The sequence below is a fragment of the Psittacula echo genome (genome assembly GCF_963264785.1).
Source record: "Psittacula echo genome assembly, chromosome: 4".
Lineage (NCBI taxonomy): Eukaryota > Metazoa > Chordata > Aves > Psittaciformes > Psittacidae > Psittacula > Psittacula echo.
The window spans coordinates 90,184-107,565 of NC_137738.1; the positions used below are offsets into that span (position 1 = coordinate 90,184).

Below are 17,382 nucleotides of genomic sequence, written 5' to 3' on the forward strand. Positions count from 1 at the left end.
CCTCTCCAATTACTTCTGCTTTCAAACAGACAGCACACACTTTTGTGTTAAACCACCACCTTTTCCTTTTTTTCTGATTGCTAGTGCAATGGAAAGAAAAACACTTTTAAGTGCATTTCCTTTCATTGCTGAGGCCTTGTAAATATGACCAATACCTTTACAGTGAACTAAACAAAAAAACCTAAAGAGATTCCTTAAGTACGTATTTCAAGTAGACAAAGGTAGGGCTTTACAGTCCTAATTTGGAAGTGATGAGTGTCTTGGACCTCCTCCTTTTTGACTGAGATTCCTTGTAAACCCAGTTAAAGAGACGCCCATTTCCTCAGTTCCCCTAGCAAAGGACTCTTTCTAGAGATTATCCCCTCCTTGATATCAATACAACTCCCCCAAGAAGGGCTAGAAAATGGAACTCATCTTGCCAAATAAATAAATCCAGCCACCATGGAAGAACTTCATTTTTGCTACTTGGAATCTGCACAGATCACTTTAAGGGAGAGAGAGGGTACGAAGAAAATAATCCACTGGGATGTACACACTTGAAAAAAAGTAAGGGTGTTACCAAGCAGCATGGATCCATAAAAATCCTGCCCTCCCCAAGACAGATGGGGGAATTAGGACATGAGACAGTTGCCGTGAACAAACCTGTGAAGTAGCCACCATTATTTCTGTTCAGAAGCCCTTTGATTGTCCTCCTGTGCAAAAAAACCATCCAGTATATTTTGGGAAATTACTTCAGGTGTTAGTAAGGAAGAGGATTCAGATTATGTCCCATATTCACATAGAAGCCACCAGTTCTAGGTGCTACCAAGTTAAAAAAACAGATAGATTTTGACACTAGTACCATCCCGCAAAGTTTAGATGGGTCAGTGCAGCAGAGATTAACTTCTAGTATTGTTTTGTGGAATATGAGTCCTTTTGCCCAGATACCAGTACAGCCCCAAGAAGTTTTCTAGTGTTCCAATGCAACAACCAATACCTTATGTCTTGTCACCTTGTCACCTTGACTTGTGAGTCTTCTTTCCTCATCCACATTTAATCTAATGTGTCCTTAACTCTACTGCAGATTAAACAGCTCATCATCTTTTAGTCTCTTGGTCAGCCAATAGCCTACTGAAAATAGGATGACAAGTGTCCATGCAGAAATTTAGTCTCCTGCAAAAAGGGCCAAGAGTCCCAAAAATCGTACACAAAGCCACTTTAATGCAAACCAAATAGTACTATGTTTCAGTCTAAGGTGCTCCACATCCTCAAACACTCGACATTGAGCTTCCCAGTTTTACCATTCCATTGAGAAATCCACTTTCAGTCTCAACAACAGAATTAAAAAAGACAGCTCTTTAATGCTTCTCTTTTTTATTGAATTAATACTGCATTTCAATACCAACTGTTACATCTTTCTGAGCAACAGGAGCATATTCTGCAAATTTGTTTGTCACTATATAGTACAACCTCAAAACTCTTATCCAAACCCCATGTATTCCAAAATTAGGTTTCCTCCCTCAAACATGCAACATTTGAATAAAAAAGTCCTGACTTACTCCAAAAAATTCCACTGTGCAGTTATATAAACTCAGATCTCTTGACACCCACTCTGGCTTATGAAGACACCGGTTTATATAAAGGACCTTCAAAAGAAAACGAAAAAGGAGTATTATTTTGCTGGGATTTCCAGAGGATTCCAACACTCCCATCACCATAGCAGTACACATATATCAAGACACCATGTCCACTATATCGTACTATGCAATATAGTATTTCTGAAAGACTCTAACTGGTCTCTGCAAAAGGCTGTGGCATGTTATGCTGTGACTATATCAGAAACTACCATGCAGTCATTCTGTTTCATTTAAGCCTTCAGAATTAGGAAAGTACCTGTGTTGAAATTATATTTATTAAACCCCCCCCGGATCTAACTTTAATAAAAAGTGCACATTCTGTAAGGGCAGATACCGTTTCACCATTTCTACTGCTTGGTTGTTCTTCATTTCAGCTTCAATACCCAGTTTTTCATAACAAACTGCAAGGTTTGGACCACAGAAATGAAGGCTATATTTGCCCTTAATCAAAACACCGTTTTAAAAGATGTTGTTTTCATATCACCAACACATTTCAAGCAGTCTCACGTATTTCAAAACCTTGTTTTTCCACCCTAAAGATCCGTAACTTCCATCACTAAATAGGGCCTTTAAAAATAATCTGAAAACAATATACAAAATACTTCAAGACAGCAGGATAGCGATATAGTTGAAACCAGCAATATGGACATACAAACATAATCTTTCCATCTTATGTATGAGATCTCTTGACACAAAAAGATCGTGCATTTTGCATGGGATTCTAGCCTCATATTTGTAAAAGGAGAGGCAGATTTTCAGATAGATTTCTATTTAGCTAAGAGGAAAATAAATCATATTGCAAATACAGGGCTGATGCTGCCTAGATTCTCTTGCTCACATCCATGGTAAGTACCAAACTTCTTGTCCTTGTTTCTGAGGTTTATGTTTATACTCAGCGTCGCTGCTGATGACTGATACATGTTAGCTGGTTTTAAAATAACTACCTTGGGAAGCTTGATAAAAACAGTGCTAGGCTCTGATTTGCTGTGGAGATGCTGTTACAGTTTACACAGGGATGTGTCATCTTTGCTCACAGCCAGCTTCAACAGACAGAATGGAACTGCACGACACTGCGGTGAGGACCGTCACAATGTCTACAACAATATAGACCTTTAAGCCCAGACCCAACAGGAACAGGTCTTCAACTGATCTTCGATCAACGCCTTCAGTTGAAATTCACAAGTAAATCTTGTACCCATCTCTGGAGAGCATCTTGCAGGAAAGGGCAGACAGAGAGCAGGTAAAGACAAAGGTGCGGTACATGGCGTGCAGTTTCTCTGTGCGCTGGGTGCATTTTAGGGCAAGGAAAGTCTCTGTGTAGCTGCATGCGGAACAGTTTAAAGACACAGCAGAAGTTGTTCAGCAGTCTCCTCGTGCCTTACCCACCCCAAGGGTCAGCTACTGCAACCTTTGAAATGACTCTTGCCAGGCACGGACACAGCATTATTTCCAGTGTATCCAGATGAAGCACCTCAGCTTGAAGCTACAAAAAAGGATTCCACCTTACCTTGGCTACTTGATGCAAAAGATAATGGTACCGGGCAGCTGGCTGCATAACCGGGAGCTTTGTTACCAAGCTCTCTCCTCAGAGGGAAAAAGAAAAAAACGACTTCACATCAGACTATTACAGACGCTAATACCTTTGTCAAGAGCAGAAACACACAGAGATTTTACAGAATACTGGCTAGACACCACAGCACGCTGACTGAAAGGAATAATTTGAGTACAAGCTTAATAAGGCAGGGTAAAAAATCCACCACCTTACAACTAATGACACTCTGAAAATGAGTCTGCTGTGTGTGATTTTACTGATGCCCGAGGGAGACAAAGATCTTTCTGTTCATGTTTTTCATACTTTCAGTCAAACAGATTGCTGAATAATCATGTTTTCTGAATTTTAATGGGCAAGGAAGCTATTATACAGAGGTGTTTCCATATGTCATAGTTAATAAATGCAATTCTTACTAATAACGTTGTCTCCACTCAGTTATTTGATGAAAAGCCCTCCTGTTGTAATGAAAAAGCAGATCCTGTGGATAGAAGAGATGCCTAGGGCTGCACCTTCAGTGGCTACTGGGAAGAACCGTGAGCAGATGAATCCAAGGTCTTCTCCAATTGAGTCCAAATCTGTGACATTCACTAGGGTGCTCAGGGTACTGGGAGCACTCCATGTCATAATTGCTCCTTCATATTCACCCTCTTCTTGCTGCTGAAAGACAGTGGACAAGACCTGGATCCATCACTCCAGAAGATCATCAGTAAGTCCCTTCAGGAGGTCAAGGTGCTTTCCTGAAGAAGCATCTGGGTTACTGTCTCAAAAGCTCAAAATCCTACAGAGAGTATGGCTTGGTTTAGGCTGAGATCACAGATGCTCTTCCAAGTGGAAACCATAAATCGCATGGCTTGGGGGAGGTGAAAAAACTGTGGGGGAATCACCCCCAGGTCTGAGACACCACTGACATCTTTGTCTTTCTAACCACAGAGCCAAGTGAACATCCACAACTGGATGAAATCCTCACACCCATTCTATCTGTTAGGGCTACCTAGTAAAGAGAGAGAGGGGGGAAAAAAAAAAGTCTTGAAGCTCATCTCAGCTTACTATGACATGGTCAGTGTTTGACTACCTCTTAAAAAGCCATATGGAAACCAAGCCTATCGAAGAACACAACTTGCCTCGAATGATCAGCATATCCCAATTAGGCTTACACAGCAGTGCTACACACTGGTTGCCTCTGAATGTCAAAGTAGGGCAGAGATTGTTCACCTGTAAGTACCTGAGTAGAAAAAAGACCTGCCTCTGTTGCCATTCCCACTTTCAGGAGGACTGACAGTTTCCTACAAGCAGTTTCAAAAGGCACATCATCTCTCCATGTTAAGTATCCACCTGCAGCCTTACAATTATGAATTTCAAAGCATTATGCAAGACTTCTTTTTATCCAGGCATATCAAAAATGTACAAATTACGCTGTGGAGAGACATTCGTAATAGGCAATACTCTATTTCTTCATGTTTTCCTGGGAATTACGTTCTGCTGGTTTTCACTATTCAGAATAGGCTTCAAGAAATGCAAAAAGATGCAAGCACTAGGTGGATGCTTGCAAATGTACAGACATTAGGACCAGTTCCTACACATGCAACTAGTCCAGCTGGATGTTCACTGCCACATGTAATACTTTCCAGGATTTGAACCAAAGCATTTTGAAATCTGGCCACTAATTATGGGCACTTCCTAATCCAATCTAAATTTCATAACTGCTGAACAACTCCTTGTCCTCGTTTCAGGGTATGGATGCTCAGCAGTTCAGAAAATCAAATCCAAAGTGACTCAAGCCAATACTGAAAAGTATGAACACCCAAAGTCTGCAGCTGGTTTTGAAAACACAAACCCCTCAAGGCTAAATGCTGCTTTAAAGACACTGCAATAGTTTCAAAAGCTGCATATTTTTGTATCAAACCACTAGAAGACATAGACAAATGTGGTGGGTGGACTCTGCATCCATACTCCTTCAGTGTGGTCAGAGCAAACAGCCCCTCCGTGACCAGCCAGTGCTGATGACTGCGAACGGAGGGAACAGCAGGACAATCTGGGATAGGCCTGCACGGTGAACCAGAAGTAGCTCTTGCAGAGACAAGGGAAAACAAGCGCTGCTATTGGGTCCTGCCCAGAACACAGAACCCCACCACAATCTGTCCATACAGTCCTGAAGATGTGGAAGGTCCTGTTGTATCTGCCTTCACAATTAAACATGATTCTGACATGATTATGGTGCTGATGCTGTTATATCTTCAGTGCATGATGGTTCCTGGCTCTGTTCGTGCCTGCCTGTTGTTCATGAGAGTCTTTGTCTTTGCAATAATCGGAGAACAAGGTGTTCTGGAAGCTCTTTTCAGCTGTGACCTGGTGAACTTCTTACGGATTTTTCTGTAAGGAGGAAAAGAGGGAAGGAGGGAAAGAAGAGAGAAACAACAGAAGAGATAAATCTCAGTCTTTAACGGAAGACTGCTCAAGAGCCAATAACAAACATAACAAATACTCTTACCAGAGCAGGAAGGCTAGTTCACGGAAAAGAGACTTGCAGTCAACAAGAGTGAGCCCTGTCCATCAACTGATGGTTCACAGTTGTCTCCAACTAGTAACTGATAATTGCTCAGTGAAAGGTGAGTTGGTGTTAGGCAATATTTGGACAATAACATTTAATTATATGAAATCATGGGCCAGAATGCTCAAATGGTGAATCCTCACATGCCATACCAACACAGGAAAGAACGACCACAGAAGAAAGAACCCCATCAGCGCCCAAGTGGCTGTTACCTCTGTAAAGAGATGGACTGGGAACAATTGTTATTCACACTACCAATTTTGCAGTTTATGCATGACTTGAATCTCTGGGCTTTTTGTGCTAGTGCCTTTGAGGCAAATTCAGTAAATTCACTTTCATTTTAGACTTTCAGATGATAAATGAAACATTAACTACAAGCAGCCATGTTGTCTGTATTGTAATCTTATACATCCAAGGATAGTTAATCCTGAATTTAAAAGCTTTGTTACGTTCTAACTGCTCTGTTTCTCTACTATTATAAATCAGTAATCACAATCCAGGGTAGGGTATCAGAAAACACTGAAATGACACACAGAGACTATGTCAAGAACCATCTTCATCGGCAGACTCCTGAACATTAGATGGCACTGGAAAAATGGCCTATTTTCTGAATTCACTCAAGTCATGAATCCCAGATTTCATTTTGGTAGTTTTATAAATTACAGAGATTTTGAGCTTATCGGAAGTGAATAAGGGCAAACTAGGACCTCTAACATTAAATGAGACCAGGCTTTCTAATTCAAACTTTCCAAGATGAAAACATGACCTGACTTACAAACTACATGGTGATGATGTGCCTACCTGCATCACCCTTTCATCTTAATGGACTGTTCACTCCGAAACTGAAAAATGGTGGCACATAGCATTGAAAATATAGGATCAGCTCAAAACAAATTCTCTTGAATATTAAAATAACATGCACATTAAATTTCAAACACCTATTTTGTTACTGGTTGAATATTCGCCAGGAATGTAAGCTTCCAGTTAAACAACAGGGCCACAGAAGAGAACATAAGCAAAGACAAAACAAAAAGTCAAAACCCAGGAGAACATACTGTCTTAGAGGTAAAAGGGAGCCTAAAAATACAGGTATTTTGGTTAAGAGATTTAAAAGATCTAGAGAAATACTAATTTTAGCTGGCTGAAAGAAAGATGTCATTGGCATCTCACGGCCTGGGATACCAAATGATAATTTAGCATCATTCAGCAATAAGTACAAATGAAAAGAATCACCAGAAAGTTAAGTTCAAGCTTTCCATACAGCCACACAGAGACCCAAATTTACTGTTTGAGTACTTACTTTACAAGGTTATTTTAAATTAGGAATAAGAAGATATTAAACTGATTGACAAGATACTGCGCACCCTCTAGAATGGCCAGATCATAGAAATGGAACCTAAGGCTGGTAAAACATCTATTTCTTAAATAATGACACAGCTAGGCTTTATATATTCATAGGAATAGACAGCAGCCATTACCCACACTGATCATTAATGACAATCATTCCAGTAAAAGCTTACAAAACTGGATCCCTTTTGATATTTTTCATTGCAAAACTTGGTATTTATTTCCAGAACCAATGTGGTCATTGCTCACTTGAGAAGCCCGGGGTCTACGGAACTATCAGATAGCTGTTTGCCCTTCTGAATTTTTAATATAGCAGTTTCATAAACTGCCAAGAGGTTACTACTAATGAAAGCAGTTTGCAGCTGCCCCAAGTGTAAGGACAGTAAAGTCTTTGCAATTAAAATCCGTGATTATTTTGTACAGACAGTAAAGCCAAAAGATGTAGTTATTCTCCAGAAATACTGGTTCAAAACTAGCATGAAGAAAGGCAGAACAAAAAAGGGGGAGTCATCACATTCGTCCATAAAGCAAACCACAAAAAGTTTACTCCTCACTTAGTATAAGTGAAAGTAGCTCTATATAGGCTGTATGAAGAACTGATCTGCTCTGCACTGTAAAAAGACAATCCAGCACTTCTATTTAAACAGGATTGGGAAAATGATTCAGAAATTCACTTTCTGGGATATAGCCTTTCAGAACTCCTGGAAGAATGGAAATTTCCACTGGCTTCATTAAATGCAATATTTAAACAACCATTTCGCTAAAAGCCAAAACTGTTCTTTTTACTGCAAAAAACATATAGAAGGTGGTGGGAACTAATTCTTTACACTGAAGAACTTAGCAACTAAATACAGTCAAGCTGTATTTAGCTGGGACGCACTGATCCGGGCTTATAATGCTTCAGAGAGGTTTTTTTAACACTTAAACATGCAGGTTGTAATAGTAGCTGATGAAAGGCAGGCAATTCAAAGATAAGGTTGTGGCCCTTTCACCCACAGCATTTCTCCTCCCTCCCCCACGCCACAGTGAATTAAGGGCAGAGCCACCTTTAATGTTAAATTTCCTGTCCCTTTTTCAGTTAATACCAGCCATATGTCTTAATTACAGCAAGCCTTTATTTGGTGGCAAGTAAATGGCTTTAATATCTGTCCCGTTAGCAACATCCCTTGCAGTTAATAGGAAAGAGTAATTGCCATTTCTCCCTGCTTTTAATTCGACTTTTGTACTAGTGCTGGAATTCTGATGCTTACAGACTTCACTTGAAATGTGAATTAAAAAGTATTTTAAAGCCTTTTTGTTGTATTTCTAGCTCTCCTGAGACCCAAGGTATGAGAATGAATCAAATTTCTAAGAGGTGATTGGTATATAAAGCCCACTGTGCTCATTTTTACGTCAAATGTGATGCACTGCTGCTAATGCAGGAATAAGAACGAATTCTTTATGTCTGCATGATGCTTCAAACAGTAACTGCGGATAAAGGTACGCAAGGCCCCAAGCACCTATTCAGGGAAATATGGAAGTGTACATAAGTACCACACACTATTAAGACCTATCTTTTCTTTGCAAGTTTCCTACAGAGACAGGAACCTACTGGGTAGAACTAACAGGTTGTACAGGGCATTTATGCCCCACTTAAATTTAATTCGGCAAACCACTTCAATTCACCAACCCTTTCCTAGGATCCAAGTGACTTCCATATAGCTAACCATGTGGTGAAGTTAAGTACAATCCTATCTAACCTGTTATGTCCAGATTTCTCAGGAATAGGATAGCTGGTAACAGTTCCTCATTTGTAAAGCTGGCTCAAAGATCCCATGCCAAACATTAAAACAACAGTGATTTTTAAGCTTGAATAAAATAAAGAAAGGCGACCTTCAGTTGATGTTAGTCAAGAATGTGTTTTTCAAGCCTTTGCTAATAGGAGTTAAAGGCATTACTTGCTTTAGCTCTCCCAATACCAGGCTTATCTGTCTGTTACTGCTTCTATATATAAACTGTTATGCATCAGTCTTGCCTCCTCTGCATTAGACTCAGAGTTGTGATGACTACAGTGACTTTGGTCTATTCAGCTACACCAACAGTACTTCAGAAGTAATACAAAATAAATCCAAGTTATGGCAGAAGGTTTTACTGTGAGAAAAATTAAATGCATGTAAAGGCCCACTGACATTTTAGCAGATACCAAACCTTGTTCTGGAGGAAACAAACATCTCCCTGTGAAGGGGAATCACCCCCAACACACACTCGCTTTTTGGGGTGAAGTATTCTGGTACAACTTGCCAATTGTAAACAACACTTAAATGTGCCAAGTGCAGTTTTAGTCACTAAAGCAAGGCAGGATTTTGCATTCTGGCACCAGTTTTATGTGAAACTTGCGATCGGTCTCACCATCACGACATCCGGAGAGCAAAACTACAACAAAGTCTTCTAGACAAAGATTCACGAAGTTTCTGCAGGACTAGGGCAATGTAAATTCTGTGCAATGTGAATTCTCAGGGCGAGCTCAAGGCCAGTCAGCAAAACCCAACTTATTTAGAAAACAACCACCATTCCTAGGGTGTTTTGAGACCTAATGATCACCCATTTCTCTGGGGGCTTCTTGTATGCAGAGGTACACTGCAACTATTCAGCGAGTCCAGTTACAGCAGGGGCACTGTCTTAGGAGGCTGATGGGATTCTATTCATTTCAGTGGGCTTTTAAACAAAGTGAAAGGCCAAAATGTGCAATGCTGCCTGCTCAGAAAGAACTGAACTGGGATGAAGATACAGGCACAGGTCCCTGAAAACTTGACAGGTTACAGACAGACTGGTTGACTCGCAGCACTTCCTACGTTTCTACCTGTGTGGAAAGGAAAAGTATTTTTTTAACAACTTGGTCTGCCTTTTTTTTCTCCCCCCTCAGCACTTTGAGGCTAATGCGCATCCACATCCCATTGAAGTTTCCATCTAACCTCAAAGTGACAGAAACTGGGAGAAACAGATCTGAAAGGCAGAAGTGGGTTGACAATGATAGACCTTTTAATAACAAGCACTTTTGTGAAATAGTCATTTCTAATACAGATCAGAAGTGGTTTAATAAGCATTGGGCTACCAGAAAGCCATTGCCATGGGCCGCTTAGCTGTATTACAAAACTCGTACAGATGTCAGACAGAGCAGTACAATCTTTGTAAGCTTAAAGAGGTGCTGCTGTAGTCATGCCAATGGATTTTAAATGTTCTAAGAGCTTCTCTTGTTTTTCTCCTCCTAGCAAGGGAATATTTTCCTTTGCTGGTGTTTGTCTTCCGATTTGGTATTGATATTTAGGGAGCAAAACTGTTCTCTATGAACAACAATTTACAGACACACCAGTTACAAATTACTGTGTCAGATCTTCCTAAACAGCTTAATATAGCATTTTCAGGCACTGCACCACCTTGAGGGCATCTCTGATGTTGTGTGTTTCAGAGCAACAGGTTACAGCTACTATGTATATACATAAAGCAATAAATAATGGCTTTTGAGTGTTTTCTTTCCTGAGAGGACAAACCCACATCAAGTGTTCAAAGCACCGACTTCAATGACCGTGCCATGCCTGACCTCTTGCATGGCACAAGCCACCTCTCTCTTTCTGCCTAGTGCTGACTTAAAATCTGCTCAGAGCAGAAACCATCTCTTTGTGCGCATTTTTAGAAACCCAGAACTACAGGAACCTGACCCATTATTATTTATAGCCGGTTTTGATGCAAACAACTGGCACGGGTTTTAAAAATATCACCTTGTTCCACAGGTTTTTCCATGCTCTCATTTCCCCCCAAAAGGCACATTTCATTAATATTTTAAGGTGGTTTTGGATGCAAGGAGAGAAGGAATTAAAGAAGCGCAGAATCTTATTCTCAGCACTGCTATTCATCTTTCAGTTGAATGCTGAAAAAACTTTTAACCCCTAAGAAACATTATAAATAGACGCTGTCGTACGGCAGTCATCACATGATGGCTAAATCTAAATCTTAGCAATCAGCAGCGAAATTATCCTCCTAGCTCCTCTGCGAGCTTGGTATTTACCACCAAGAGACAAAAAGTTACATACTGCAGATGGCAGGGACAAAAATGATTACGTGTCAGTTCTGGTGCAACACGAACTTGGAGTTGGACTCAGTGATCCTTATGGATCCCTTCCAACTTGAGATATTCTATGATTCTATGACTTGCCCCATGCCTTGAGTGGAGCTGTGTTAACTCAGCACGGATGGTATCTCCTCGCACCCCACACAGCAGTGACTATGGCAGAGGCAACCACAGAGGCGTGCTGCTCAGGCAGTTTTCCCCTTGAAGAAGGGAGAAAAACCTGTCTTTGGATTTATGGTGTTTCAGCACAGCATCCAGCTTCATAACGGGAATTAGAACCAGTAAGTCCTAACAAAGACAGCTCATTGGAATGGGTAAGAAGTAAATTATTAACATTCCTTAAAACAAAACAATGGCTCAGGCTTCACTGGGCTTGTAACCTGAGATATGGGAGAGCTGCCCTGTGCCTTATCTGAAATTCATTAGCCTCTCCTTAGCTACGAGCCACTTCACAGGCCACAAGGCATGAAGATTGCTCTGTTAAAGAGCTGCTTCACCTCTCCTCCCCATCAACGCACACGCAGGGTGACTGCAGATTTGTCCATACGTAGGCACCCTGGGAAAGCAAGGAGCTTCTACAGCTCACAGGCACAGACACCTGAAGATATCAAAGCAACCCCTTTATTCTTTCCAACTATATCAGCAGATTGTGGGTGAATTCCTGCACTGCACGACTTTATACCGAACCCACAGGAATTTTCATTACCATCCAGTTCTTCTGCAGAAGGATGGCCACTCTGTGTATTGATTAAACATCATCCACTATTAGATGAAAATACTGCCCATGATAATGAATTAAAAAGCATTTCACTCTGTATAGAGGCATAGTCATGGACAAGGCTACAAGGACTCTCAAGATAAGGCAGGCATGCAACAAGAGGACCAAATGTCTTCTCTTAAACCAATGCAGGCCTTCCTCCTCTTGATAAGGCCTGAGAAATAGGTAAACAGCTGCAAAAGAAAACAGCTCGAGGAGCCTCTCAGGGTCATAAATTAGCCCAAACAAGAACATGCAGTTAATTGGAAAACATTCCAATGTTCTTAACTAATGGATTGCCAGAAAAGGATTAAATAAGTGGGGGCATTTCTCCCCCAGATGACCACCATGACCCCCAGGGACCACTCCTCCAACTCACAGCACCTGCACCAGAGCCTTACCTACCCACACTGCCATGAGCAACGAGTAACAAGAACTGGGTGGGCATTTCATAGCATTATGATGAATATGTATGTAATAAAGGTATATCGGCTGTGAACTGTCTCTTCTCAGCGTGTGTGACAGGCAGAGCAATCCCCCCCATGACCCAGTCCTGCAATCAAGTCATGTCGCTATCTAACCTGTCATTCTGGCTGGAGAGCTTATCTCCCAGATTTTGGTGGCATCCACACGGCAGCATGTATTTTGTCCCGAGACAGGGAAGAAACTGGAAAGCTGGCTTACGGTGGAAAACGCCTTGGTTGCTGCTTTCAACCACTTCCCAAACATATCGAATATTAATTCACAATTCCAGCGTTATTCCAGACTTTAAGATGATAAGAATGCTCAGAATATACATCTTCTGTTTCTGGCCTTGGGCTCCAAGCATTAAGTGCTGTTTCCCCAGGAACATTAAATTCTGTGTTGGAAATGGTCAGAAATGTGTTCACTAAATATACTTATTTAAGTCCAAGATAACAGAAAACTTTCTATTACTTGCTCCATAGGGGAAGATTTTTGTTGCTGTTGCCGACTTTGACATACCCAATCTCAATTACTTCAGTATTTTATGTATTAGGAACACTGCTTCAACAGAACTTTTTGTACGGCTTTTGATCAGTATTTTCATTTCTTTCTTTACCTTGTTTGATAGAATTTTACCTTGAGTGTAGAATCACTCCAGGATAGAATTTCATCTGAGGATTTTGCCCAGGACATTGTGCTTACAGTTATTACAGTTTACAGTATTATCTGAGGCTCAAAAAAATAAAAAGGCAATATTTTTCCTCCTTATCAATTATGCATATACTTTTCCTGGAATACTCTGTGCACCAATAGGGTATCTTTGGAGGAGCTTCTTGGCACTCTGGCTACTTGCTGTTAGGGAAGGGCTGAAAATCAAAATTAATCAGTCTTACCAGAAGGAGCTGGAGAGCAAAAGTGCCCTCACAAAGCTGTCCCCCGGGCTCTGCTCCACACCATCATCTCTTGCATAATCAGCACTCGCACTACACACAGAAGCTCTGATGCAGATTATGGATCAGAAATCTGCACTCTCCATTCTTACGGCCATCCCTTTTCATGTCAGTATCTCATAGGCTTGCTTAATCCTTAGGAGCAGGCATACATCAACACTCTTCAAGTTTACAGACAAAAATGTGGAGCTACTCAGAGGTTAAATCACTTGTCTCACACCAAATAACAGAGGATTTTAAAGTGCGGATCTGTGCTTTCTCCACCAGAACAACACTCGTACTGTGTTTTGTTAGGTACATGTTTTAGCCTGTATCCGTAGCACAAGTAAGGAAAGCAGCCAGCCACGCTCCTTAGATGTTTGACAAGAACAGACAGTTATCTCTGTGACTGGCTTTCGCAGTCACAGTCATTATGCTCCCAGTGGTATTTTACATTTAAAATGCCTATGTAGTTACTTCTGCAAGCTTTACAACAGAAACCAACTAACACTGGTTTTTCCACAGCCTTACTTAAATTGATGCCAGAGGGTCATCTTTAAAAGATTTTAGTGAGCAACAAAACAACAAACCCCAACCCAACCCCAAAATAACCCCCCCAAACCAAACAATCAGAGGAAAAGAATAAAAATAAATTCTTAAATACATTCACTGAAATATAGACTAGTTGAGAATTAAGTCCTCTCTCTGTAATTCGAAATGAAGAATCCAGTACAGGACAACTTGTCAGTGAAAGTCAGTGGGCAGATCTGGGTGAATTTTAAGACTGTGAGGATCACTGACGTTACATTTTTGACCATATTCACCGTAGTACAGTTTTATCATCTTCGCTATTTAATTTCAGCAGCAGTGTGCTCACCACAGGATTCACCCAGTCTCTGTCTACATGTACATTATTGCTGCGTATTTGTCTGCTTTCAGATGAAGTAATTCTTAACCCTGTGTCCAGCTTCTACCAGTTCCTATTGCTCACATGGCACAGAAGTTGTAAAAAGGGGAAAAGATCTCTCAAGACTGAGACTGTGCAGTGTTTGAGGATTACAGTCATCAACAGCTAAGATTTAATGTGATAAACCTCTATGGTTTAGGCATAGGAATGGTGAAACTAGTGTTACCCTCGCCTTCCTATGGGTTACAATCTTGTAATTAATCTGGTCTTTACCTTTTCCATGATACTTAAATATGCAGAAAACTATGTTGGTTTGACAAGTCGGCATTTTTATTGTTACCCTATGTGTTTCCCAAGGCTACGAAAGAGACATTGGCTTCCCATACAAAGATGTTACCTTATATAGAAAAATATCTTCTTGTTCAAAACCAAATTGGTTTTAACTTCCACAATAGAAGATGATCAAATATTACAAGATGACACATTCCCACTGGGGATGTGGATTTAGGAAAAAGCTGAGCAGCAAGCTTACAAAAAGCTAAGCCCTAAAACCTTTAGTTAAAACATCCTGTAAAGAGGATTGGGTTCAGCTACATCAAATCCTCTACACAAACACAAAAGACAGCTTCTGATGGAAAACCTTTTGAAATGGACAATCAGACTTCAGGAAATTAAAAATCTGTGAAGAACTGTACAGAAACAGGTTAAAAGAACTGCATGACATCCCAATTTAACATCTGACGCGTAAGGTGCATCACTATGTGATGTACTCTGGCTGACAGGCTGCACTCAGTGGGAGTCAGGCACGCATCTAAGAGCTTTGTGAATTGGGTCTGGAAACAAAGTGAATGAGGCTTATGGAAAACTTATGTACTTATACCGGAGCTTCTCTACCAACACCTGTGTTTAAGACAACCCTTAATGCACTTATTATTATGCCCAAGTTTCATTTAAGCTGGTTTTGTTTGTCATCCCCCTCCCGAGTTTCCCAAGACAGTATAATTTAGCAAAAATCTCATCCCAGAAATGGTATTTCCCTTCCCAAATATCTAAACGCTCTGGCTACTTCTGCAGCTACTGCCTGAGTGTGAAATGACTTTGGCCAAAGGAAGCAGAGAAGATTGCAAGTGCTTGAGTAACACCTCTAAATGTGCCACTGCTCTTTAGCTGAGCCATGTGAATTAGCCACAGCCACGCTCCTACCTAAGCTGCAATTGCAAAATGCACTTTGGTATCTAAGCCACCATCAAGAGGCAGTGCATTTGACTTTGTGCTCTCAACAGGGCAGGCTCAGAGAAGACCATTTCACAAGGTGCCGCGGCGTGACTTTTCAGGCAGCAGTAACTAGGTCATTTGCAACCATCTGCTCTTTGCCTCTGTTTCCCCACGGCCAACACTGAAGCTGTGCACTGATGAGTTTTCAGCTGCTAATCAGTGGAAACGCCCTCCGGAACTCACAACAGTCAACGGCCTCTGGACTCCTGAGGGAGAGATGTCATTACCAGCAAAGGTAAAAACGTTCCCTCTGAGAGAAGATCTCCTGTGAGTCTTCTGACCTGCCCCGTGTGCAACAGCCCTGAAAAGAACATCGTACTCCTCATCTCATTCCTCAGGCAATGAACAGAGGGTGCATTCACAACTGCCTTCAACTCTTCAACAACGTATTTAGGCACCTTGTTGATTTTCATCAGAGGAATCAAGCATCTAAATGCTTGGAGATCCAAACTTGAAAGACCTGCCTGAGGTCTCATGGGAAGTCTGTGACGGACCATGGAACTAAATCATGTTTTCCCAAGTCCTACGTAAGCACTCCAACCACTGCAACATCTCTCCATGTAGCTTTAAATAGGGCGAGTACCTTACTACAAAGTCACAGAAACTTCATCTTAAACTGTGAGAAGATTAATACATAGCTCCAAGCCAGAATGGTTGTGTTTCATTTGTCCTGAAGACTGAAAAAGCAAAATTGATAATACCATATGCTCTTCAAACCTACCAGCTCTAACTAACGGCACAACTTGGTGCTTCCTTGTGTACATGTTTTCCATGTATATATCTACTATTCTTTCCGTAAGTTAAAAAAAGTAAATAAATCACATTCTTCAAATGAGTTGATTTTAGCTTCATGGAATGATCCTGCTTTAAAAACCAAACTGTTGCATTATCACAGTGGCATTGCTTTGACTTAATGGGTACTGCAAAAGGAGCCAGAGGAAAAACTCATGTAGATAAACAGTGAAAGAAAATGTCCGTAGGCCCATGAAAGGTGCTCAATGAGAAACGAATGGCAAGAGATTATGATCTAGTTTCTCCACTGCTGGTCACAATTCTGTACCATAGTACCTCAGCTACAGCTCAGAGCAGTATCATTTATAAGGTGTGAACGGTGCGCAGCATTCATACAGGGCATGTAGAGCTCACACTAAACAAGGTCAAAATAACAGCTCACAGAAACTCATGAATACATAACCACTGTGAACAGTGGTGACCTAAATAGGACAGCTCCTAAAGTATAGCAAGGACAGTTCCTCTCGAAATTCCCCACATGTAGCACTGTCCCAGTGACTGGTTATGGTTGTCAGCTCACCTGTACTCTGCTGCAGCCAATCGATAAGATATTTGCAACCCTATCAGCAAGGATTAGACATAATTCTAAGGGATACATTCTGTAATCCCTCCTTTTCAAAATGTAGGACAACTATATAATACAGCAGAAGTAAAGGAACCAGAAAATGAGATCCTTAGAGACTGATTTTTTTGGGTTAGAGGGTCACATGTAGTATATCGCAGGCTTGCAGCTGATGCTGCAGGGATGCAGCCAGGCGTCGGGGTCTAACAGCCATGCAGGTAAGACATGAAAATGCACTGTGCCCTGGATCCAGGTATGGTAAAGTTCAAAACCAGGATCCCAAGTAAAACTGCCTCATCTTTATGAAAAGCAGAGGTCATCCCTGCACAGACATATTAAAAATATTTTGTTTTGGTGCACATTTTTTTGCACAAAGAAAAAGAAAGCTGGAAAAGAAAGAATAAAAATCGCTGTGAACACCTCTGGGATATAAACTGCAGATGTGAAGAGGAAGAAAAAGCAGAGAAATTAGCACTGAACTCTTAAGCAGACCTGCACCTGAGCACTCCAGACTTAACCCTTCCCTT

The 17,382-nt window shown here is 41.0% G+C and overlaps 1 protein-coding gene across 1 annotated transcript in view; it reads right to left on the bottom strand.

Moving 5' to 3' along the window:
- Window positions 1-5,402: 5,402 nt before the first annotated feature.
- Window positions 5,403-17,382, bottom strand: part of MTA3 (metastasis associated 1 family member 3) — a gene marked incomplete at both ends in the record, with an annotated part of 125,407 nt that continues 113,427 nt past the window's right edge. The window contains one exon of the mRNA XM_080616891.1: window positions 5,403-5,538. Within this exon, the coding sequence (XP_080473017.1) occupies window positions 5,403-5,538 (136 nt within the window). The remainder of the gene's footprint in view (window positions 5,539-17,382) is intronic.